General features: G+C 48.6%; 1 protein-coding gene across 1 annotated transcript in view; it reads right to left on the bottom strand.

The window, feature by feature from the left end:
* Positions 1-26,664, bottom strand: part of TGFBR2 (transforming growth factor beta receptor 2) — an 89,951-nt gene that overhangs the window by 41,765 nt on the left and 21,522 nt on the right. The window contains 2 exon segments of the mRNA XM_018067217.1: positions 6,431-6,621; positions 10,919-11,087. Of these exon segments, the coding sequence (XP_017922706.1) occupies positions 6,431-6,621; positions 10,919-11,087 (360 nt within the window).

The raw sequence follows: 26,664 nt of genomic DNA, 5'->3' as shown, positions 1-26,664 counted from the left end.
ATAAAATCTCATGCAACCTAGAGATAGATGCAGTCAGGGGAAAGGCCAAGAAAAACTAAGAATGGGAGCTGGAATCAAGACAAATGGAAAGTAGATGCAGGAAAACCAGCAAGCGGGCGATGTCAGTACACAAAGTCCACACCAACATACTTGCCAGAAGCATGACTCGAGCTCTTCTGGTAGCACTGCAGGGAGAGATACAGTGAAACGTGGCATCCACATCAGGGGCTGGCCCGAAGCCGTGTTTTGTAAATAAAGTTTTATTGGAACACAGCTGTGTCCAACTTGTTTACATACTGCCTGTGGCTGCAACAGAGACTCTCTGGCCTGTGAAGCCCCAAATAATCAGGAACTGGTCCTTCAGCAAAGAAGTTTACTAATCCCTGCTCTATCTGAAGCTCTCTATGCTTCAAGCTGTCCTAAAGATCAGAAGCAAATATACCCTCATGAAGGGAATAATCTTTCCAAGGCAGAGAGCTGAGGGAAATTTCTCCCGGCTTTCTCAGCAAGGTGACAATGCAGAGAATAGCGTTCTTGACAGATTTCCTCTGATTCCCAGGGCTGTTGCTGATGATGGACAATACCCACACACGTCTGCTGAAGGAATTTTCTAGAAGGAGAATGCAACACGACGTTGGTACAAAGCGCCTCACTCTGGCTAAATCCAAAGACAAGATTCAAATGGATCAAAGGAAACAACAGTGACTCTTTACAGCCAGCACGTATAGCACACTTGCTCTGTGCCAGGCCTTATTCTACGTTCCACACATGAATAAACACGTTTATCCTCACAGAAATCCTATTCAAAGTGAGCACTGTTTTCTATCCCCATTTTTCAGAGGGGAAAACTGAAACTGTTTCATCCAAGGATAAACCACTTATAAATGGCTTAGCTGGGATCTGAACCCAGAAAATCTCACTGGGGAGACCACAATCATCTCAAAAGATGAGCATCCCACTAGTCATCATTTGTGAAGATCAGTCCTCTCACAAGCCCGTGAACGATACAGCCTCTGGTTGAGCTGCCTGCCTCGGACTGGCTAAATGGGAAGTCTGGGTATAGTTCAGTGACCAGGTGTATGTCCATAGCCTTGCATGGGGTGAGACAGTTGTTAACAAGCAACCCTCCCACCCCCAAACATGGGAGGTTGATGGTATTCCCTCAAAAACAGACCAAATTATCCAACTCTCCCACAGACAAATGGTGGAGACCCACCTATGAAACCTTGGGAAATTTACATCACTCTCTAAAAACCCATTTCTTTGTGGGTAAAATGAAAAGTTTGAACGAGCTAACTGCATGGGCTTCATTTCAGCATAAAAAAAGTTATGACCCTAAAAAGGACCGAGATGACAAGTGCTGCCAAGAACGTGAGGAAAAGGGAGCCCCCTACACTGTTGATGGGAACGTAAACTGGTACAGTCACTGTGGAGAACAGTACGGAGGTTCCTCAGAAAAAGAAAAACGGAATTTCCACTAGATCCAGCAATTCCACTCCTGGGTATTTATCCAAAGAAACAGAAACAGGATCTCAATGAGATACCTGCACTCCCATATTCACTGCAGCGTCATTAATCAGCAGGGCGTGGAGGCAACCCCAGTGTCCATTAAGGGACGCGTGGACACAGATGTGGTGTGCATACACAATGGAGTGGTGTTCAGCCACGAAAAAGAGGGGGATCCTGCTGCTTGCAACATTGCAGGTAGACTCTGAGGACATTATGCTAAATGAAATAAGCCAGACAGAAAGACAAATACCTCGTGGTAGGATTTGCATGTGGAATCTTAAAAAAAAAGCTAACTCATAAAAACAGAAAAATGGTTGCAGATTGCAGTGTTATAGTTAGTGCTTTTTAACCACATTAGGAATAAACTTAGGTCCAACTGAATCCAAGAATACACACATTTAACATAAGCAAAATAAATGTGAAAAAGTCAGCAAAAAAAAAGGTGGTTGCCATGGGCTGGAGGATGGGGGAATAGAGAGAGGTTGTTAAAAGGATACAAACTGTCAGCTCTAAGATGAATGAGTATTGAGGATCTGGTGTAAAACATGGTGACTTCAGGTGATAACATTATTGTACACCTGAAATTTACTAAGAGAGTAGAACTTAAATGACCTCACACACAAGACAAATATGTGAGGTGATGGATATGTGAATTGCCTATATGGGGGGGGGGGGTAGGGAGTGGAAATCCTTTCACAAAGTATATGTATATCAAGTCACCATGATGTACACTTTAAATATGTACAACTTTATTTGTTAAATATACCTGAGTAAATTTGGAAAAAATGGTACAGTATGATGTCAAAAGAAGTTATGCCTGTAGGAAAGCAGTGCGCCTGAAAGCAGTCAGCACAACCACACCAGGCTCCTATGCAGGAGAGAGGCCACTGCTACTGCTGTTCAGGAATTTTCACAGCCTGGGTTTCGGGCATGCTGCACGCCAGTTAAGAAGGGGGTGGGCCTCTGGCCTTGAAACCAAACTTTTCAGAGTCCAGGCTTGAGGTTACTGCTAATGCCCTTTCCCGCATGGCCAAGAGGCCTAGCCATTTCCAGAAGTTCAGCTCTAAGTCAGGAGGAGAATGGGATGGCCAGGGATCCAGCTTCTCACCCCCGCAGATGAACATAATAGACAATTGAGGAGCAAGATGACGCAGGCGAACCCCTTTAATGCCTCTCTACTCCCTGTCCAGGGTTCCTCAGGCTATCCAACAGCTCCCTTGGAGATCCAGTTCAGAACAGCATCTTGTGAAATGCATCCTGAAGGCATTCCTACATGTCTTCCTGCTTTAGGTGATAGTATGGTTACAATTCCACAGAAAAAGTAATGTGAACATTATCATGGAAACCAAAGAAATATTCCTGAAAAGGCACCTGACCTTCTCAACGTGGAGCTCCATGCTGGCACAAAGTCTGTGCCACACACACACACAAATGTCTTCACTACCACTATGGAAAAACACCTCCATTTCATTGGGGAATTCTGTCACACGAAAGGACTGAGTAAAGCTTACTTAGCCCATTTCCAAATGACCAGGTTTAAGATCAACTGTATCCTTCTTGGGTTCACTGATTAGTTTGGCAATATTACCAAAACGTCCATCAACACATAAATGGATAAAGAGGTGGTACATATCCAGCAAGTCCATTCTGAAGGAGATCAGCCCTGGGATTTCTTTGGAAGGAATGATGCTAACGCTGAAACTCCAGTACTGTGGCCACCTCATGTGAAGAGTTGACTCATTGGAAAAGACTCTGATGCTGGAAGGGATTGGGGGCAGGAGGAGAAGGGGACGACCGAGGATGAGATGGCTGGATGGCATCACTGACTCGATGGACGTGAGTCTGAGTGAACTCCGGGAGATGGTGATGGACAGGGAGGCCTGGCATGCTGCGATTCATGGGGTCGCAAAGAGTCGGACACGACTGAGCGACTGGACTGAACTGAACGCATCCATAAAAAAGAATGAATAATGCCATTTGCAGCAACCTGGGTGGACCTGGAGATGGTCATACTCAGTCAGAAAGAGAAAGACAAATACTGTATGAGATCACATATATGTGGAATCTAAACTATGACACCAGTGAAGCTATCTATGGGACAGAAACATGAACACAGGCAACAGATTGGTGGCTGTCAAGGGGGACAGGGCTGGGAGAGGATCGACTGGGAGGTCGGGATTAACAGATGTACACTTTCATATATGGAGTGAATAAACAACAAGGGCCTACCGTAGAGCACAGAGAACTGTATTCAGTCCCCTGTGATCAGCCACAAAAGAACAGATACAAAAGAATGAGTGTGGGGGAGGGGGTGGGTGTATAACTGAATCAGTTTGCTATACAGCAGTAATTACTAACAACACATTGCAGGTCAATTATACTTCAATTTTTTTTTTTTTAAGTTTTCATTCTTTAGTATAAAGAAGAGATAGTGGCAATAAGAGAAATCGATCCCAAAGTGTTCTAATACCTGATGTTGTAGGTGAGGAAAATATCCCACCATAGAGGAAAGACTTATTTTTAAGCATACTCCCTGGAGCATTTCAGAAGACTCTGAAATCACTCAGCTATCTGAGTGATCAGCTGTGCTGGATTTCTTGAATTGTACAATGAGAAACTGCCTTCATGCTGATTATCTCACCTCACAAGGAAACAAACAGTCTGATAACGAAAACGTGAACGTGTGCCCATGATTATCACGTGAGTTGAAATACGCTGAAAACTGAAGTCATAAACACCTTAAGAGTGTACAGGAGTACACACACACATATATAATATATCCAATTTTCAAGCCATTTGTCAGCTTTTGTCACCTTTGAATGAAATAAATTCTTCCACTGTGGATAAGCCAGTATGCAAAAGGAAAGAAAAGTTTCACAGATGATAGTAAATATGAATGGACATTCCACTATTAGGGATTAACTCTTTTGGCTTAGTCTGGGCCTTCTTTTTAAAGGTGAAGTACTTGGGGAAGGTTAACAGGGTAAACCAGGACGCCAGGGATGCCATGTTCTAGTGTGATCAAATCTAGTTGCAGCATCTCTCCTAACTTAAATTACATAAGGAAAAAACGAAATGGCATGCTTGGAGGAGGAAACAGTAGGAGAGGAGCGATTTTGAAAAGTGCTGTGCTGACAACGTGCACATGCCTGCCTTTGCACACTGAGAGTTTCACACAGATGGGAAGCTGAGCAGGAAGGGAGGGAAACTGGCTAAAGGACACAGAGGAAGAGGTGGGTCTGCAGCGCCCACGAGCACCACAAAGCAGAGGCTCACCGTGCCCCGTAGCTGGCACACACACGGCAGAAGGGGTAGTATGCCAGCCCAGCACCTGGGTTTCCAAAGGATTGTTTATTGAATTGGACCTATGGAGGGCTAAAATAACTTTTCCTTATTCTGATTTACAATCCTAAAACCAAAAGAATATTATTTTCACTACTGCCTGGAAAAATTAAAAGACATAATCTCCAGTGTTGGAGAAAGTAGATGGAAATTCATATGCTTATGTATCTTTGGGGGCATGAGAACAACTTAATAGTAAATTATCCAAATTTAAACTGTGCATACCTCTGATCCAGAAATCTCATTTCTAGAAGTCTATCTTGCAGAAATATTAGCACAAATGTGTAAGATGTTCTTACTAAGATAGTCAGTGTAGCACTAAGTGGAAAACTGGAGATATCTAAAACAATCTATCAACAAGGGAATGGTTAAGTCACTTGAAGATATGCTTATACAATTCTAGACAGCAATTAACAGGTTCCAATAGATCTATATATATTACCTTGTTTAGAAAAGGAATAAAGGCTGAGTGAAAAAAAATATTGCCAGGTAATATTTATAGTATGATTAACTATTTGCTTGAAAGATGGATGAGCAGCTACAATGAATGGATGGACAGATAGATGGATAGACAGATGGATGGGTGGGTGAATGCATGGACAGAATAACAGATGGATGGCCGGACAGAATAACAGATGGATGGCCAGACAGATGGACGGATGAATAGACAGATGGGCACGTAGATGGACAGACGGATGGACAGATGGCAGAGTGGACAGACAGACGGATGGGCAGATGGAGGGAGGGAAGGTAAGTAGGAAGGAGAGAGGGACAGAGTAGGGAAAGAGGGGAGGGAAGGAAGGCTAATATGGATGAAAGGCAGAGACGGGTGTATCCAACAGGCCATCAATACAGCTCATCTGCTGGGCTGGGAGTCAGGGGACAGGTGAAGGTACTTCCATTCTAAAGTTTTTATATGCTATAGGATTGTCTGTATGTTTGATAAAGGGCATACACTACCTTTGTCCTTAAAGTCAGTGAACATGTTTCTATACTGTAGGAAACGTGGGTGCCCTCCTTCCACACTGAGCCAGCTGCTGGGCACTGGCTGAGCTGGGCTCCGAGTGTGGGCTGGCCTCACTGCCCCTGCACCGCAGTCCTCCTCAAACGCGACAAAGGGTAAGTGCCCTTTACACAAATCCGAGGAGTGAGCGTGTGCACACGACCACATGAGCTGACTCAAAGCACGGCTCTTCCCGAATCACACAGCTTCCCCCCACCGCTGGACCAGTCATTCTCAAACTTGAGCAGCGTCAGAATCACCTGGAAGGCTTGTTTAAACGCAGACTGCTGGACAGGCACCCAGAGTTTCCAGTTCCACGGCCAGGCTGGGGCCTGGAACCTGCACTTCTATCAAGTTCTCAGGTGATGCTGCTACTGCCTTTCCAGGCCCTGCGCCTGGAGAATCACGGTGAAGAATCATAATGTGGCTCCCAGGAGCCAGACTGGATACAGACCGGAGCCAACCCTGTCACCCCTTAAGCCCCTCTTTCCTGCAAGTAAGGGGGCCTGTGAGCCCGCTCCCACCAGCCACGGAAGGACGTACCTGCGCCTGCAGACTTCGGAGAGGAACACTCACCTTCGGAGAAGATGATGTGGTCATTGCACTCTTCAGCGCTGCAGGAGCACATGAAGAAAGTCTCTCCGGACCCCTTTCTTTCCTTCATGATACACTTTGGAGAAGCAGCATCGTCCAGGACAAATCCATGGTAGGCAATCTTGGGGTCGTGGCAGACCGTCTCCAGTGTGATGTTCTCATCATTCTTCCTCCTGGGTGCAGAGAAGTCAGGTGAGTGTGACCCCAACAAGGCGGTCTGGGCCGCGTCAACCTCAGGACGTTGTCTCTAAGTGGCGCTGCCTCCCGTCACTCACAGCTCCATCTCTGGCAGCTCGCCCAGCATCTCCCGCGCCTTCCCACCCACTCCACTTTCCCCTTTGCTTATCTCAGAGCCCACTTAGGATCATAACATGACGGCTGTCTCGGGGACTAACTTGTTGGGAAAGTACACTTGAAGCCTTAATTCACTCATTCAATCATTAGAGGGAGGGCGTGGGGAAAAGGAGACGCTAGGTCCTGGGGGTGACTCTAAACCTTCCCTCCTGACCACCCTGTGAGGCTGCCAATACATCCCTAGTTTGCTGGACAGAATCTAGCTAAATTATTCTCAGGGAGTGCGTCTGGCAAAGCGGCTGCGGTTCTGCTCTTTTTGTTTGCTGGGCCTGGGGCTTCGTGAGTGAGGGCGCCATCCCAGCCAGCAGCTGGCAGGGCTGGCAACAGAAAAAACTTCCAGATGAAGAACTGCGGTCTCCTGCACGACAGAAAGGGACATGAGGGAAAATACAGAGCGACGTGGGAAAGAACTGCAAGGCGTCCTTCCGTGCCGACACCATAAACCGACTGTCCCTGCACACCGCACGCTTGGAGCCCAGCTCAGCAGACAGCCCGGAGACTCCCCCACCGAAGCCTGCCGTTTGCAGCAACATGGATGGATTTGGGGGAAATTATGCTAAATGAAATAAGACACAGAAAGACAAGCACTGTATGATGTCGCTTATATGTGGAATCTAAGAAGCACGACAGAATAGTGAACATAACAAAACACAAGCAGATTCACAAAGAGAACAAATCGGTGAGAGGTGGGGGGAGTGGGAGGCACAGACTGCTGGGTGTAAGGCACACGCAAGGATGGGCGTATAGGAGTATTTTCTAATCACTGTGAATGGAGTGTGACCTTTAAAAATCGCATAAAAATTAAAAAGTAATTTTGAAAAACACACTTAAAAAAATCCTCTCCTTAACCCCAAAGTTATTGGGAGGTCTTGAGGAAAACAGTGGCCGTGAAACAAGAGGCCCTCCTTACCCCATAGCGTGCGGGCTGTGGAGAGAGCTCAAGGGCTCCCGGGGGGAACGCAGGTGAGTGAGCACACAGGTGTGTGCTCGTCTGTGTTGGGGGGGGGGGTCCTGCGTTTGACTTTGGTAACAAAATGAAGGCACGCCGAGTCCCCCAGGCTCCCAGGGAAGGGCATGGTATCGTTCCTCTGCGAAGCTTCCAGAGGCCCTGGGATGGGACAAGGAAGAAACTGGGAGCTTGAAGAAAAGCCTCCCCAGAGCCCTGGGCCGGTTCTCTCTGAGCCCTCGCCTTCTACTGCCACTAACCGCAGAACAGGGACCGCAGGGAGGGGGCTCAACCTCAGTACCCGAGGCAAAACAGAAGCGCAGTCACGGACGTGGAAAACACACGTGTGTTACCGGGGGCGGGGGGCGGTAACCTGGGACTGCACACACGCACTACTGTCTGTGACTGACACTAAGAAGGACCCGCTGAATAGCAAGCACAGGGCCTCTACTCAGTACTCTGTAATGACCTACATGGAGGAGGAATCTAAAGAAGAGGGGGCAGACATATATGGATATATGCAAACATGTATGGGCTTCCCTGTTAGCTCAGATGGTAAAGAAACTGCCTGCAGTGCGGGAGGCCCAGGTTCAGTCCCTGGGTCGGGAAGATCCCCTGGTGAAGGAAATGGCAGCCCACTCCAGTTTTCTTGCCTGCAAAACCCCATGGACGGAGGAGGCTGGCAGGCTACAGTCCATGGGGTCGCAAAGGGTCGGACAGGACTGAGAGACTTCACTTCCCTCACTACACATATACATGCGTCAAAAGGAAAAAAAAAAGAAAAAAACCAACAAGACTGAGGCTCCGTAAGGTCCTTAAGGGCTTCCTCCACTCGGTGCTGTAACAGCGACCCCGGGCAGACAGGGCCCGCTGTGCAAGACATTTTGGATTCACTGAAGCACAGAAAGGAAAAATACAGGGAAATAAACACAGACTTCTTTGTCCTGCAACTGAAGAGACTGTCAATATCCATGACGAAAGAACCACAGTCATCAAATTAATATTGGTTCCAAAATATTTCTATCCTTGAAAAGGACTTAAGCATTTCACTTGGTGAGAGTGCACAACTGGCATTAATTCAACAAATGAATGAATGAAAAGAAGACTAGAACAGATCACAGAGAGCGGTCTTCTGTTCCCCTGCTCGGCTATTTCTAACACAGACTTGTGTCTGAGTGTGAGGGCCCCAGCACACAGACTCTGAGGCTGTGTGGGTGCTTTGGGGAAACGTCCTTTCAGGGAGCAAAGCTGCAGAGAGTGGGCAAGGGGTTTGCGATGAGGCCTCAGCTGCCCTCTGGGTGGCTGGGGGTTGGGAGGGCCTGTCAGAGCCGTCCCAAGCTGAGGTGATGTGGTCAAGCATTCAGGCCCCTGCACCAGCCAGTCCTGGGGGCTGGTCCCTGGAGGCAGAGCCACTCCAGCTTGGTAAGTGCAGGGGAGGGGCCCTCCCTGGAGGGCGCGGGGTGAGTGCCCCGGTGCTGCGGGGGTGGGGCCACAGGGGAGCGCCCACGCCCACACTGGTGTCCCCTCTCTTCACCTCTGGATGTGTCTTTCTGCAGACAGTTGACTCTACATCTGAAACACGGAGGGGGCAGAGCGGGGCCCCACCTTCTGAGATAGCAAAGCATCAATGCCAGGAGCGCGCAGTTCACATTCTACCCCCTGCACTTGGACTAGGGGTAGGGAAACCCCCCTTAATGAAGAAGTCTGCTTTTGGTGCAGAAGTTAAGTTCTCATCCCCATCGGCTATGTAAGCAAGGGTGAGCAGAGACATGGAGGAGGAGCCTGGAGTCACCCGGTCGGGCTCTGAAGCTTCCTACCCTGAACCTGACTGGTGGTCACTCTCCCCTTCTTGACCTTGGTCTGATGCTTCCAGAGAAAGGCGCCTGCCCCACTGACAGGAAACCATGACTGAGAGAACACCTCAACTGACCTTGAGCTCAAGTCTGTCTGTCCATCCCCTTCGAAACGCTGTGTGTCCCTCCAGCCTTGTAGGCTTCCGCACAACCACTTACTACATTTCCCACTCAAGAGCCCTTCCGCTCTCCCCGCAGAGCCCGCGTCCTCTTTACTGGACTAACCTGGCTCCCTGCCCCCGCCAGCCCTCGCTGGCAAGCGTCTGGACCTCCCATCACACCACCTCGAACACCACCTCTGTCAAAGCCCTTTTGCAAAAGCAGGGCTCAGAGCTGGGCACTGCAGCCGGCGGGTAATGGCGAGCCACTGTGACAGGTCTTGGCTGCGAACTTTCCTTTAGCTCTTAGGAACCTGATTCATGCCCCAGTGGGTAGGGAAATGTGCCAGGCTCTCAGATCTACTGTCCAGCCTGAGGGCACATGTTCCGGAGAAAGTCTCCGGAGACTCCTACCCAAAGGCGCAGGCAAAGATAACTGGGTGCATATTCTCATTTGCTAACAGCCAGGAGATACAGAGCTTACTTTAAAAAAAAAAAAGCTGATGCACTGAAACCATCTATATAATTCTTCAAAATGTTACATTTCATCAACAAATGTATACTTTTTTTATATAAAAGGAGGACTCTCTTAATTATCACTGGTTTTTAAATCTCTGGCTCATACCCCCAATTCATAATATATGTTAATAACTACATGCTGATCGAATGATTCCCACTGTGTGTGTGTTTGTGTGTGTACGTAGCAAAAATGAGAGGATGAGGGAGGGAAGAAGAAAGAGAATAAAAGGGAAAGGGAGGGAGGAGAGAATCTGCTCCCAGAGAAAGAGGCGGAGTCTGGCCAGCAGTGGTGTGCTGCGCTAGCCAGGCTTCTGACTAAGGCACGGGTTATTTCCTGATGCCCGGAGTCGCTGCCCCATCTCTGACAAGTGCGTCCCTCTTGCAGCAGCCCAGCATGCATCTCCGTGAGACAGGGCTGAGTCTGCCTCAGAACAGAGCTCTGGGCGTCACTGCAGGGTCCCCAGGGGGGTCACTTAGGTGGCTGGTAAGCGGCAAATCCCTCTCCTTGACTCAAGGAAGGGGTGTGTGTGTATTTGAAAGTGTACAGAGTAGCTCGAGAAATTACACTGCGTAACTGAGAGAGAGGGACTGAAGGGGGGGAATGGGACAGATGCCGAAGAGACGAGAAGCGTGACTCTACACCCCACGAACGCCCACTGCTTGTCAGGGGAGGGGGGGCAGCACTGAGAGGCACCCTCACCAGACAGCCACGCAGACCTCCTCCGGCTTCTCGCAGATGGCCGTGATGCTGCAGTTGCTCCAGCAGGACTTCTGGTTGTCGCAGGTGGACGATCGCACGTCGCAGAACTTACACAGCTGCGACAGCTTGATGGCACCGTTGTGATCAGTGACCATCAGGTCGCTGTTAACTGCGAAGAGAAGAGAGACGTGCCACGCAGTGAGCCAACGCAGCCAGCTACCAATGGAGTCCCAATACGATGCGATGCCAGATGAACCCGGGCCCACGAACGAGGCACGTGGAGAAAGGCTGCTAACACCTCTGCACCAGAGGAGAAGGCTGTGATGGAAGCCAGCGAGGGGTGGGGATGGCTGGGCTGCGGGAGGCCTGGCACCGTCTTGCCTCCATCAGTGACCGTCGTAAGGCACTCCTTCCACCAAAACCTCTGCGCTCAATCCAGAGACAGACGTCAAGTCAGCCTACCACATGGTACTGGGTGCTGCTGGACGTACTCTTAAAGGAAGTTATAGTTTAGCTGGTTGGGTGGAGATGAAAACAGACCAGGGCAGGGCAGTTCAAAAGAGAGGCACGCACAGAGGGCACGGGAGCCCGACGAGGGCGGTGGGCAGCCCGGGGTCACGTGGAGTGCAGCTGCCACATCTGCAAAGGGGGTCAGCCGGCTCGGAGCAGACCCTGGGGAAGAGGGCAGACTTGGCCGCTGCTTTCCTGACCTACACTCACCAGAGCATCAGGGCCTTCTTGGCAAAAGCCTGGCTCTGACTTTGCCCTATTGCCCTGAGCCAACTCAGCTGATAAAAGTGTGTCTCCCAGACAAACACATACACACACACACACACACACACACAACACACACGTGCGTGCCAGCGAGCTCCAGCTCTGGGCTCTGCTGCCTGCCCTCTCTCTGCCCTCCGCCCTCCCAGCACCACCGGCTGCCCGCTGTCTTCACTCACTCCCCTCAAGGACACCAGGGCCTCTCCCAGGAGAAGCCAGGCTCCCGTCTGCCTCAGGTCCTGCCCTTCCTCTGGCCTTCGCCTGCCCTCTTGCGCCTTCCTGGCCTCTGTTAAACGTCACCACGTGGTCCTAAGGCAGCCCACAAGGGACCAACACAGGGCTTCGTCTCATCTTCTGCACATTCTCCACCACCCAGTGGCTTCCAATCCACACCAAATGCAAGCTCCACGCGGCCTTCTCTGCCTGTTTCCACGTGGCCTCTCCAGGGCCAAGAAGAGGGGCTGTCACACAGATGCCATCCAAAACGTGTACTGATCGATGGTGACTGGCTAATCCACGAAGGCGCAAACACAGAGGCACGCATCTGGCTCTGCACCAGGCAGGGAGGGACAGAGTGCTCCCCGCTCACCCCGGGCAGAGTGCGCTAGCAGACGCGAGACTCCTTCCCGCTCCCCAGTGACACGCGGAAGGCAAACTGTCCCTGTAGCACACGCCACGCTGAGGGGCACTGACGAGGCGTGACACCCTCTCCCCTCTTCCTCTGTGAGACCCTCTGCCAATGGCAGTGCTGGTAACTGAAGGTGTGAGCCGGGAGATGGAGCCCGGCTATCCTCAACAAACGTGAACTCAAAGGCCCTTCTTGCTAGAGGAGAAAAGACAGGGCGCCCGGGCGCAGGGGCACAGGACCAGACCCACCCTCAGGAGGCGGGACGGTGCTTCTCAGGCCTGAGCGAGGCCTCGGGGCCGCCCCTGCACCGAGGATGCTCGGGCCGGAGGCTGGGTGCACAGCTTCAGGCCCCCCCGCCGCTCCCTGCCCGTGAATTCGAGTCTGCCGTGGACGCTCTGCCACGCAGCCTTCTGTCGCTTGGGCAAAACACCTGTTTCCTGGGTCTCTAAAAATAAAAACTTACATAAATTTAAGATTTGCTTTCTTGTGGTACAATAAATATAGAAGCATAAAAAAAAAAAAAAAGCCCATTCATCCCTCTCAGGCCTCAAGTCCATTTCAGGAAATGTATTTTGAGGTAACAAACTATTTTGAAATTCTCAATGTCTCCCAGACCAAGAGCTCTAACTAAACTTAGCTAAAAATACAGGCTGCAATGTTCTCTGAATCTTGTGTTCCATTTGGGACTAAGACAACAGGGGGAAAAAAAAATTATATATATATATATATATATATATATATATATATATATGTACGTATTTTTTTTCCCCCCTACACTGGTTAGATTTGGATCCATTTATGAAACAGCTAATTTAACCTTCGGGCTTCCCTAAAAGACATGGGCAAGGGGAAAAAAAAAAGCCAGGCCGTGTTCTGTTTGATTTTTTTTTTAATAGAGTAGCTTCAGACAAACATCTATTTGCTGGTTAGAAAGCTTTGTTGCTTTCAAATATAACATCAAGCCTCCAGGACCTGGAATTCAGCCTTCCAGCATTTTAGGATTTTAGCCTCTATTAGTGGTTATCAACTTTGAGGCCAATGCTGAAACCCATCCATCATTTAGGGTGCTTAACAAATTCATGGAACACTCCACCCCGCAGACATGCTTTTTTAATTATTCTGGAGGGTGGCCTGGGCACCAGGACTTTTAGAAGCCGTCCAGACAATTCTCACATGCAACCAAGGCTGAGACACTGAGCTGGAATTAGTTGGAAATGACATAACTGGCACAAAGCAAAGCGGCACAAAAATGCCCTCCCCGTCCACAACACACACACACGCACACACACACGCACGCGCACACACACACATGCACACACACGCACACGCACACGCGCACACACGCGCACACACGCACACACATGCATACGCACATGCACACGCGCGCACGCACGCACACGCGCGCGCACACGCACACACATGCACACACACGCACGCACGCACGCACACATGCACAAACACGCACACGCACACATGCACACACGCACACACACACATGCACACACACGCACACACATGCACACGCACGCGCACGCACGCGCACGCACGCGCACACACATGCACACACGCACACGCACACACACACTCTGCATGTGACAGCGAGGGCAGCCTCGGCAGAGCCGGACAAAAGCACGCACCCAGGCCACATGATCAGCACGCCGCCACCTGCTGATCCAAAGGAGCCCTTCCCTGGGCTGGCAAATCTTTTTCTAGCAAACAGCTAAGAAATCTGTCAAAAGTGACAGTCAGAAGTGATGGGAGAGCAAGACAGTCAGACGTGACTGGCGGTGAAAGCTGAGGCAGCAGCCACACATGTGTGGACAAGCAGAAGTGCTTTAGACCTGATGTCTGCAAAACAGTCCACAGGGAAGAGGTGGAAAACAGAAGGAAGAGGAGGAGGAGAAAGAAGGGCCAGCAGGCTGCAGGGTTAAGAGGCCAGGCCTCGGGGCGCTGCCTAGCCTGGCTGCCCAGTGGGGAGGCCATACGCGAGAGGTGAATTCTGGGGAGAGGCAAAAGGACAATCTGACCCCCCGCTTGGAGGCACAGGCCCGTGGAGGGAGGCAGCTTGCGTGCGCCTCGCCTGTTTGTCAAGGTGTTCAGTTCCCTGGTGGCTCAGATGGTAACGCGTCTGCCTACTATGCAGGAGACCTGAGTTCGATCCCTGGGTCGGGAAGATCCCCTGGAGAAGGATATGGAACCCCACTCCAGTACTCTTGCTTGGAGAATCCCATGGATGGAGGAGCCCGGTGGGCTATAGTCCATGGGGTTGAAAAGAGTCGGACACGACTGAGCGACTTCACTTTCCCTTTCAGTTATCACAGAGCCGCCTAAGTTACCGCAAGGAGGCCCCATTTTTCCCTTTGTTACAGTAAAAGCTACCACTGCTAAGGTGAATGGACTTTCTAGCTTGGCAGTGTTTTTTCTTTTTCAGTTTGAAAGCCTTGACACAGGGCAAAGTCTCTGCCATGCCCCCAGCCCTACCGGCCACTCCCTACTAGCTGACCAGGAGGCTCCGGACCTGGAGCATTCCGCCAGCAAGTAACTTCCAACCTCTGCTCAAAGCCAGCACTGTCCTCTGTGAACAGGAGCCCTGGTGGGGCAGAGAGGTAAGTGCAAGGACGCAGTGCTCTTCACATCTTTGTTGAGGGTCACCTCATCTTGATAAAAGATTTCTGCTCTCACTCTGGAGCGAGGGGGTAGAGAGAAATGCCTGCAAACGTTGGTTCATCACTTCACTATTCCCTGAAGGGCCGTGGTCCCAAGTGAAGAAACCTAGGCCCACTCCAGAGAACCTGCTGGATAGTTCAAGGCTGATTAGAATGGGAGGCAAGAGCAGCAGGGGGAAGGGGCGGGGGAAGGGGGACATGGTCATCCACTCCACATGTGACTGCCTCTGCACATTCCAGTCCATGGGAAAGAATGGCAACCCACTCCAGTGCTCTTGCCTGGAGAGCCCCAAGCAGAGAAGCCTGGTAGGCTACAGTCCATGGGGGCACAAAGAGCCGGACTCACTGACCCAGCATGCAGCATTCTCCAGAATGAGAAGATCTCTCGCCTAGAAAGCCACCCAGCAAGGGAAGTGAGCGAAGGCGGCCTCCCTTCAGCATATGATGGTCACATGGACGTCACATGTCACTTCTTTTCACACAGACCCGTGAGTCATGGCAAGACCTTCAGTCTCGATCACATCGCCTTCCTCATTTTAGAGCACGTTTTCCCCAGACTTGCTGCCTGGAGACCTTGCTGCCAGGTCTTGAGAATATGAACAAAGTAAACACTTAGCTGTGTCTGTTTCTAGAACAGTACTGTTGTCTTTGAAGGTCAAAGATGAGTAGCCTAATAAGGGTTAGATTATTCCATAAAAATATTAAGGATTTTGCGTACAAACTGTGACTTCATACCTTTGGGAATGGTGTCTACCATTAGCTGAACTATTAGGCAAAGTCTCAAAATTCCAGAAATAATCCCAAACCTTTGGGCAGAAATGCATTTGGGTAGCTTTGAATTCCTGCATCTGTCTACTGTCATTTTACAGCATGTTTTGAGGGCATTTAGAAATTCATTTATTCTACAAACACCTGTGGATGTCTTGCCTTGTGCTATAAATTTCACAGCAAGGATTATTAAAACTGATATAACCAAGCGCAGCATCTCAAAGAATAATCCAAGGCAGCTGGCAAGAAGAACTACCATGACTCAGGGCAGTGCTCCTCTGACATTAATAAGCACACAAATCCCCTGGGAACACGCAAAACCCACCCCGGTGTGTGTACTACGTGTACTGGTTCATGCAGCGGTGGGGATGGCCAGTCTGGAATTTCTAGCAGGCCGGCAAGCTGGAGACTCGGGCAGGAACCAGTGCTGCAGGTTTCAGGCAGGATTCCTTCTCCAGGAAACCTCAGTTCTTGCTTGTATGCAAGGCCTCCCAACTGACTGGAGGATGCCCAGTCACGCTGCTGAGGGTAATCTACCTTTCGGAAGGTCAGCTGATGGTAGCTGTCAATCCTCTACCTTCACAGCAAGCGCCGGGCTCCTCTTTGATTAGAGAACCAGCACTGGAGCACCCACCAAGCGCCAACCAGCACGCAGCAAGCACTCACAGGTACCGCCCCTCCTCTCAGGTAGGCGCTGGCCCCGTTCTCAGCTGACGCTGAAGCTGCCCGGTCACTCTTCGGGCAGTCTGTGGAGAACCCAGTTTGTGGCTGGCCATGAGTCCCCTGTCTCCACTCATTCTGGATCTAGCAAAATTGAATACCAATTCCTCACCATTTTTCCAGCCACGCTCTCCTATGACAGTTCTTCCCATCTGCTCTTCTCTTGAGCCTGGCCCCATACACGGTCGTGGGCCCAGAGGCTCTGATCACCATATGGTCCCGGAATGGAAAGACTCGTTCTCGGCAAGAAGGTTTTCAATTGCAGTTGGCATTTCAGAGTCAGACACGGAGGCTACCATCTGGCAGCCAGCCGCCATGGTCTGCGATGCAGGCAACAGACACCCAGGGCCCCTGAGACCAGTCCTACGGGCCTGTTACATGCATTCTCTAGCCCAGGAGGAAGCACCGAACAACCGCACAGGACCCTTCATATTCATAACGAAAGAGAGACATTCCCCAGTCAGTCAAAGCCTTTGGCCAGTTGCTCTAAATAAGTAAATAAATACACCAAAAAGACACCTCATAATTAAGCCAAAGATAGTTGAGAAAGATTTTCCTTCTCTGAACATCTGCTGCATACTCGGAACTTCTAACACAAGGCGATACCTTCTTTACTAGTTTTAAAATTGTATTTTAACCCTCATCCCTTAAGTAATGATAAGCATACAGAAAGCAGGAGAGGAGGGGCTTTTCTCCAACGGCAGTGCCCCAAGGTCTCGGCACCAGGAGCTGCTCTGGAAAAACCACCACAAGGGTACCTGGGAGGCCAGAGTTTGCACAGGAAAGACTCAGAGACACTGGCCTGAAGGCATCCATGTTTCTCACGCAAGCACTTTTTTGCAATGATAATACTCCTTAAGGACCCTCCAAGCATGACCTAATCCATACTCTAAAATCTATCTGAAGAGGCAAGGAGATGGGTCATTCATAGCAGTTAAAAGCCTAGGAAGAAAAGACACCTATTTTTCCACATTGAAGCTGCAGACTACATGGTCAACAACCGGGGTTCATCAGGTCTCTGAAATCGTCTCCACACAGAAAGAGACTTAAAACAAACATTAGGTGGGTCCCTGCCCTCCTGTGGCTTACGTACTAGATAGAGAGGCAATGCTATCAGATGCAACCAACTTGCTTTCTGTGCAAGCAAGAGGTCAGAAAAGGACAAAAAGCTGATAAAGGGATAGCCAGATTCATGGAGGAGCTTATTCTTAAAGGATGGGTGGTTTTCAGAGGCATGAGAGGACAGAAAGGCACTTTCCCTGGGAGCAGAGCATAGACCACAAGAGGCTGAGCAGAGCGGGAAATCCAGACAATCCAGGGGCAGGATCTCTGGAGAGAATTATTCAACAACAATTGTTGTTTTGACAGATGGAGAGAAGGAGAGCCACAGGGATGTCCGAGGTTTACACAGCTCATAGCATGGCTTGACCAAAACTACATTTACAAAAGGCGAGGAGAGTGAGGAGGCATAACAAACGTCCCAGCAGGCACACAACAGGCAACAACAGAACCTGATTTTGTCTACCTAGTGTATTATGAGACTATCCTATTCTCATTAGAAGGACTGTTGCTGAAGCTGAAGCTTTAACACTTTGGCCACCCGGCGTGAAGAGCCAACTCACTGGAAAACACTCTGATGCTGGGAAAGACTGGAAGCATAAGGAGAAGGGGGCGACAGCGGATGAGATGGCTAAACAGCATCACTGACTCAGTGCACAGGAGTCTGAGCAAACTCTGGGAGACAGCGAAGGACAGGGAAGCCTGGCGCACTGCAGTCCATGGGGTCGCAAGAGTCGGACGTGTCTGAGTGACTGAACAACGACAACACTCTAACAGTGAACTGAAGCAACTCAAGCCTGGTTTAAAACCTTAAAAATCAAGAGCTGGTGAATAAACCCCTGAATCTGGGCAGTTGCAGGCCCTCTGCCCTCTTAATAAAACTCCAGTCTGATGTTACTTTCATGGAGCTAACTCTGAAGCCCTGGAAGGTGGTTGGGGGGGCGGTGGGGGTGGGTGTGGGTGTGGGTGTGGGTGTGGGTGTGGGTGTGGGTGTGTGTGTGTGTGTGTGTGGGTGTGTGTGGGTGTGTAATTCCCCACCCTCTGACTTCTTCAACTGAGGGAACTTAGCTTTGAGGATTTCCTTTTTTTTTTTTTTTTAGCCTTTTTGGCTCATGAGTTTAACACTTCACTATGGATCTATGGATGGCTTTAAGCCACATAAACATAAATTTGTATTCCCCAAACAAGCAAATTAAGGAATTATGGGATGTGTCAAAGGGATTAATTCCACAGAGTACTTTAAATTGAAAACTTGATTGTGCCTTTGAACTAGGATTTTTAAATTTTGATTTGCAAGGAACTATTAAAGGAGTTATATACATATAAAACTAATAATATATGTTTAAAACAAGCTAGAGCTGAATAGGCTGACAAACACAAAACAGCTGAGTAAGAATTTCACCTGCTTCTTCCCTATTTTATACTCCCCAGCCCCACGAACGGGGAAGGCGATGGCACCCACTCCAGTACCCTTGCCTGGAAAATCCAATGGATGGAGGAGCCTGGTAGGCTGCAGTGCATGGGGTCACTAAGAGAAGTGACTTCACTTTCACTTTTCACTCTCATGCATTGGAGAAGGAAATGGCAACCCACTCCAGTGTTCTTGCCTGGAGAATCCCAGGGACGGGGGAGCCTGGTGGGCTGCTGTCTCTGGGGTCGCACGGAGTTGGACACGACTGAAGCGACTTAGCAGCAGCAGCAGCAGCAGCAGCAGCCCCACGAACTCCAAATAACTCCCAAGCAGGCAGGCTCTGTTCTCTGCTTATCCCTGAACTTCTCGGATCACTGAGGAATGGAGTACAGTTTGAGTTCTCAAACAAGCTGCTGAATTTGCTTTTTTTTTTTCCTGATATATGTCCCAGAATCAGGTCACATATCAGGTGACAAAACGCAAACATTTAAAATGACTCTTGCAGATGGAAATAACTGTCTTGTTGCCAGAGGCAGTATTTCAAAATACAGGCACTTCTGCCTGTTCAGAGAACTGCAACACTTTTAGGTCTCTCAACTTTAACAGAGATCTCATGGATAAAACACTCTTCTGAGAAGGCTGGGCAGAGGTGAGCAGTCTGCAACAAAAACCACCGTCCAAGCTTGCCAATTTTAGTTCATCACTGAGAAAGCTGATTTTTAACAGCGCGTTTATCTGCAGCGCATAAATCCTAACTGTAGAATTTTTGAAATGAGCCAAAACCCAACAGCATGCAGGCACTGGGGCTGAGGAAAAGAGGGAACAAACTGACAAAAAATGAATCCACATCAACACACACGGGGTCGTTCACCGAGTGAGGAGCAGACTGTGGCGCCATTTCACAGACCGTCAAAATTCGTAACCATCCTGCTAGGAAGGGCATTAAAGTCGGCCCGTTACAGAAGGTAATAGTAACGGAGAAAACAAGTCTCCTTCAGGTAATGTGACTTGACGATGGGCTGTAGCAACAAGGAAAATAACACAGAGATTATTGAAAATAAAAGATGATAACCTCTCTTAGTGACAGTCAAAACAACGTGGTAAATAGTCTGATGGAGGCAAGATAGTGAGCACAGGATTCATGGAGTGTTATCACATTCCAATTCAGCTAAAATCATTTATTACTTAGCAGAAAAATTAGCCAACATAAACAAACATGCATTATTTATCTGCCCTGGAAGAGCCTTCATATTAACCTTTTATGGAAAGGCTGAACAGAATAGAGCATGGTTCTTTCTGCAAGATGTTTATGATCTGACAGGAAATTAAAAACATGCACAAAATGATTTTTGCCAACAGAACTTTGAAATCGTCTACCCAAAGATTTGCTTTTCCATTAAGTTATTTATGAATTAAACAATACTTTAACTCACAATGCTGAGGCAACTGAAAGCAAAATGCCAGAACTAATACAAAATCCCAGTAGGAAAGGATTTTTTAAAAGGTAGCAACTATCTGACAATCAGAAAAATTAGTATTTAGGTTAAGCTGTTTGCTTCAACTAAGCAAGGAATTTGGTCTGAGTATCAAGTTTCCTGTGAGATCCGGCTTTTCATTTCTAAATTTCTGTGGCCGTTTTTCCCTACCTCTCTTTCAAAATGTGCTTCAGGGTCCTGTCCTCGTGTGTGCCCAGTGCTGGAAAGGTTTTTCAACTACAGTTTTATGAAGTATGTGAAAATATCAGTCAAAGCAGATAATTCCCATATTTGTGATCTGGAAAAGGGCCGGAAATGCTGCTGCACTCAGGAGAGAGACACTCCTTTAGACGGTGAGTCTGGTTCGAGAGGCTGGCTTTCTGGCGACGAGGGAGCCTGGGGCTGGCCCAGGCTGGGAGATGCCACAGCTGAGATCACCGCGTCGGGTGGGAGGTGGGGATGGCCCCCAGACACGGCTTAAGTTCTGTTTCAAATGTGAACCAAGTCTAAAAATGAGGAGATGTTACAGGAAAAGCTGGATTTCTAACTGAATTTAAGAAAATAAAAAGATGGGGCAACAATGGGCCACCTCCCCTCTTGATAACCACTGTCTGGAGGGGAGGGTCGGCACCCTCGAGGTGGTGCAAAGCATCTGTACCTGCGCCTCCTCCCAGCTGCTGCTCTGCGTCTCCAGCCTCCCTGCCCCACCCTGCAGCCATCTAAATGTTTTCCGTTAGTGAGAGTTTATCATGTCCATCCAATTCTCTCTTCCATTACTAGAGGTTTCACAGGAATGTAAAAATTTGTGATGAACTCTCTAGGATGGATATTTCCCAATATGCATTTGCTTCTCTACTCTGGATACTCACATTTCAGCTCAAGGAGAAGGAACATTTTCTGTTTCAGAAGTCAGATCTATGCGAACTAATACTATTAATTCTATTATCACCATTTACTGGAGGCAAGCCAAATGCACAGGCCAGTGCTGAGCGCTGTGGTGATTAGTTCATTGACTCATCACAAATGCTGTGGACTTGTCTCATCATCATTTTATAGACGGGGAAATTCAGGGTCAAAGGTGAATAAGTTACGGAAGGTCAAGGAGAGGCAGTCAAGGAGAGGCAAAGCCACAGGTCGTATGTAGGCCCTCATCTTTCTTGCTATGAACAATAAAACAGAGATTCCTGCTACAGAGGTCTAAGAGCAGAGGTGTACGCTCCTTCCAGCCGAAGGCAAAGACCCTGAATGCAGCCAGAGGGAGTTGAGCAGGTAGAGGGTGGGGGAGCGGTAAGCTTCTTAGAAGACAGCTTTGGTTCCCTGCAATTACTTCACTTATAATAAGGGCAGGCTGGTAAAGTCCAAGACTTTTCAAGACAAAAACGTGAGTGTGAGTTCAGGTTTGGGGGTCAGCCACTTAACTTCTGAGAACCTCCGTTTCTTGATCTATGAAATGGTACTTTTTAGGGTCAAGATGGAGAGAAAACGGGCTTGACATACATGTAAGAGCCACACAAGGACTCTCTGGTGAGGAAAGGAACAGGGCAGGCAACGCTCTCTCTCCGTTACGAAAATTACAGGAAAGGCATGCCAGCGACAAAGATAACCAAGTCTGGCAAATCTATTCCCAGTTACCAACTGGATGCGGCAGGCTGATGACTTCCAAGAAATCTTTCAGGACATCTGAGGGAACAGACAAAACAAAATATAACAACTTTTGTTACTGTGATGCTCCCAAAGCTCTCAGAGATAGAATGGAAACAATCATTGTTACCAAAAGGTTTCCAAGACTGCTTAGGGTCTTTTAACAATCCTTCTAGAAACAAATAATGTGGTTTTAAAATACTGTCTATAACCAGCTTAGATCTGGCAAATAGGTAGTAAGCTGAAGGTCAAGTTTTCCAATCCTCTGCTGACCTCTGCAAAACATTCAACAAGCCAGAGCTGGTCTGCTTTGGCTTTGAGACACTTAGTGTTTTATCTGGCAACGTGCTGATAAAATTAGTGAATTTCAACATTCAGAGATGGGGAGGCAAGGAGGCACTTTGAGATTCTGGAATTCTAACATGCTGAAATACGGTTACAGCTGGCTCTCCTTCTCAAGCAAACAGAACCGGGACACTTACGTTCACGGCGGACAGAAAACTGGAGGACACAGACAACAACTTGACTAGATTTTTGAGTGTCTGGCTAAGAGGGGCTCCATGCCATTGAGATATATGGAAAGCACTATTCCTTAACCTCTTTTCCTTGAGGCCATTTCATCACGTGAAAATTCACGAGGGGCTACTGCCCCCCGAATCGCACTGGAGAGCCAGCCAGGCAGGGAGTTGAGCAGGCTCGAGAAGACCACGACCGGGCTCCAGGCTCCCAGCCAGTTTCCACAGCTCATCCTCGGACCAGTCAAAGACTGTGCTGAGCACAATGATGTCTCAAGTCCTTTTCATTCTGGAAAACATTCACAGTTCCACCCCCAAAGTCATGAAAGCTGAATAATTCAAACATGTCCCAGCATTGACCTGGCAGCCCTACTTAAATGGCATGAGACGCCATGTTTCCATTCACGAGAGAAATGGCCTCCGGACTATGGCTTTGCCGTGTGTTCTCTGCAGATGGAGAAATCCGCTGTGGGCCACTTCTCAGCACACTGCTGAAGGACCGCATCCCCCCTTCATGCGCAGACACACACCTGATCAGGCAGCTGACCCGGGCTTCTAAGAGCAAAACCAGAGTGCCACCCGTGCATCACGAGGTTGGAAAGAAGGAAAATGCTGTCAGGGGACAGGATCACTTTCCACTCAGTCCGCAGAGAGGCCTTTCCACTAACTATGGGGGATGAGGAGGAAATTCCAATTTAGAACAGAGGCTTTTACTGTTAACAGTTTATTCCAGATCTATTTCCCCAGCTCAGCTTGAATGATAAGTAATAACAACAGGAATGGTTCCACAAAAAGACCCTTTTGCTTGCTCAATGCCTTGATTCTGTGTGACATGTAGTTATGAAAGCCTGATGGGACGGTTCTCACTTTACAGATGAGGGAAGTGTTTAAGTACCTAGCTGAGGCTGGTAGGCAGAGGCTGGCAACTTCATGAGGGCAGGAATGTCACCTGTCTTATTCCAGGACAGACAGCCTCAGCCCAGGTGGACCATGTATCAGGGGCTCCATAAGTCTTGGCTGAGTTAAAGGCCAAAATTCAAAATCAAGCTCCTACTACTGTGCCATCTGTTTAAGGTTGATTCTCTCCAAAATGCAAATTAAGGAAAAGAAACTACAGTCAATTTTAAGGAAATGAAAGTAAAGAGCACTCTGAGTCTCAGTGTTATGTGAACAGGGACCCAGTTCTAGAAGAACTTGGCCATGGGCGAGGGAAGGGGGAGTGAGGCACCCTTACTGGATTAAGAGCAGCCAAACAAACCTTGGCTTGCTGGCATCGGAGGAGGAAAAAGCATGCTCAGGCTCACTTTGGCTTCTAAGATAACACCACCCATTTTGAAACCCCCCTCTTCGTGTCCTTCAAGCAGAGGAAGTGAAACAGAAAAGAAACAAGTTTCAAGCATTGTTAAGTTCAAGTAGGGAATTTGAAACAAAAATGAGAATCTGCCCTTAAATTGGGCAACTTGGCTTGTTTTCTCAAGGCGCAGCTGGATGAGAAGGTGAGGCAGGTCTCTGCCCTTCCCAGGATGCCAGGACCTTACTGTTACTTGCAGTAAACAGTGTGAAAGGCTCTGGGCAGGTAAGTAGCTGTGAGCCGCACCGTGCTATCTCCCAGCAAGTGAGACGTTAAAAGCCCCACCCCCGCCCCCGCAAGTCCCGGGAGCCCCACAGTCAGCAGAAGAGAAAGCAGCATTTACATGGCGGTCTTTGCCAACAGGTCGCAGGAGGGTCAAGATGTTACTTTTTAAAATTATTTTATTTAAGTATAGTTGATTTACAACATTGTGATAATTTCTGTTGCAAAGCAAAGCGATTCAGTTATCCAGAGATATGAAATTGTTACTATTCTTCTCCCTAGTTCCCCGTGCTACACAGCAGGGTCTTGTTGATTTTCCATGTTGCATGTAATAGTTTGCCTCTGCCTTGTCTAGACTCCCGTCCCCACCTCCCCCTTGGCAACCGAAGTCTGAGTCTCAGAGGTGTGCTCGTTTGCGCCATATTTCAGATTTCATGTGAAGGTGGCAGCATACGGCATTCGCCTTCCTGACTCCCCTTAGTGTGACCATCTCTAGTTGCACCCATGCGGCTACAATGGCACTGTTTCATTCTCTTATGGCTGAATAGTATTCCATCGTGTGTGTGTGCCACATCTTTATCCACCCGACAGTCATTTTAGCCAGGAACAATGAGAACCACAAGGCCCCGGAAGTGCATCTGATCACTAGGTACTGGGATCCAGCGGGCTGCTTCCAATGACGGGCGATGGTGAAGCAACATTCACCGCAAGGGCTGAGGGTGGAGCATGCAACTTCAACTCCAAAACGTTGTCAATGACCCTTGACTAGGAAGTCAAGCTACAGTTCTTGACTACAGTCAGGCTCTTCAGGAGAGTTTTTTTGCAAGCTCCCGTATGCGACTGACTTCGGTGTCTTTGATTCGCACTCAGTCTCATTCATTAAACGTACCCTGTGCTGGAGCAAAGGCCAAGGTGTGTAAAAAGCGGCACGGTTGCTAGGAGACTGAGAGAGCACATTCTACTCCATTTCACGGTCTCTCCCCACCTTGGTGGTGGTGGTTTTAGTCGTTAAGTCGTGTCCGATTCTTGCAACCCCATGGACTGGAGCCTGCCAGGCTCCTCTGTCTATGGGATTCTCCAGACAAGAATCCTGGAGTGGGTTGCGTTTCCTTCTCCAGGGGATCTTCCTGACCCAGGAACTGAACCCAGGTTTCCTGCCTTGCAGGAAGATTCTCTATTGACTGAGCTACAAGGGAAGCCCCCTCACCACCTCGGTCTGATCTTCTTGCCTACACCAGTGCTGGCGCAGTCTGGCTCCGTTTCTGCGGAGCACAATGTAAGACGTGTCTATAAATGTAAACAGAAGTAAATACGAAAGCCAGCAGGCGGCTGGGCGGGGGGAAAGGTGACACGGGGCCTCTGGTTTTAGGGCATCTGAATTGGCTGTTGCCTCCAACCGAAATGTTCTTGTTCCAGACACCTGCCTTCTGCTCACAAGGACATGCCAGTCATCGCTCTCTTCCTGCACCCTGAGCTCACCATCCCTGACAGAGCAGCAGAGTCCCGTCTGCTCACTGGTACACGTGGACTTTGTGCTCCAGACTGCGAACACTGCCTGGCGTGCAGTAGGCCCCTGGAGTTTTCCATTTCCCTGAGTTCTCAAAGGCAAGTTTCATATGTCTTCCTTAGGTTCCAAGAGAAACCTTTTACCCTCCTGATAAATTCTCCTTACTTGTAAAAAATTAATACACATTTTCTGGAGCAGGAATAAAAATATACTCACAGAGGAAACAGGACAATGGAGACAAAAAGATGTATTGGACCCAGACATGGAGGTATGAACAGTCAGGGCAGAGTGGAGAGAAAAGGAAAAGCTCGAGATCTGGTTGGTCAACACTAGCCATAATATAAAGAAGTCAGTTCAGAAGTCAAAGAAGGATAAACAACAAGGGCTCCTGTATGGCACAGGGAGCTAACTGTATTCAACATCCTGTGACAAACCAGAATGGAAAAGAATGCATATACAAGTATGGCTGAGTCACTTTGCTGTACAGCAGAAATCAACACATTATACATCGACCATATTTCAATAACATTTAAAAAAAGAAGTCAAAGAGAGCTGACATTTCAAATTAAATTAACTAAAGTGAAATAGAATCAAATCTCCAGTTTCAAGCAGCAATAGCCATTTTCAAAAGGCCTGGTAGTTGCATTTGGCCAGGATAGATTTAGAGCATTTTTCATTACAGAAGAAGGGTCTACTGGACAACACTGATACAAAGAAATCCCCAAAGACCTGGGTTTCTCATCTTCCAAGGAGCTCTGAAACCAAAGGCTCCAAGGGACATGGAAAGGGAAGTAGGACAGAACGGAAAAGTTGCTCCCCAGAAAAGACGTGCTGACTGGCTAAGATGTTCTTGGAAATTAAAGCTCCATCTTGACTTCATAAGAAATGTGATTTGTATTCAGTTTGTATTAAATGACTGCCCGTGTGCAGTATTACAGCTAAGGGAAGGACAGAAGACAGTTGGGGACAGGGGCTAGAGTTCCAGAGTAAACCCACAAGCTGTGAGTGGCAG

The sequence above is a fragment of the Capra hircus genome, chromosome 22, assembly GCF_001704415.2.
Source record: "Capra hircus breed San Clemente chromosome 22, ASM170441v1, whole genome shotgun sequence".
Lineage (NCBI taxonomy): Eukaryota > Metazoa > Chordata > Mammalia > Artiodactyla > Bovidae > Capra > Capra hircus.
Note: the sequence above shows the minus strand (reverse complement) of the source record. Positions and strands in the feature narration are given on the sequence as shown.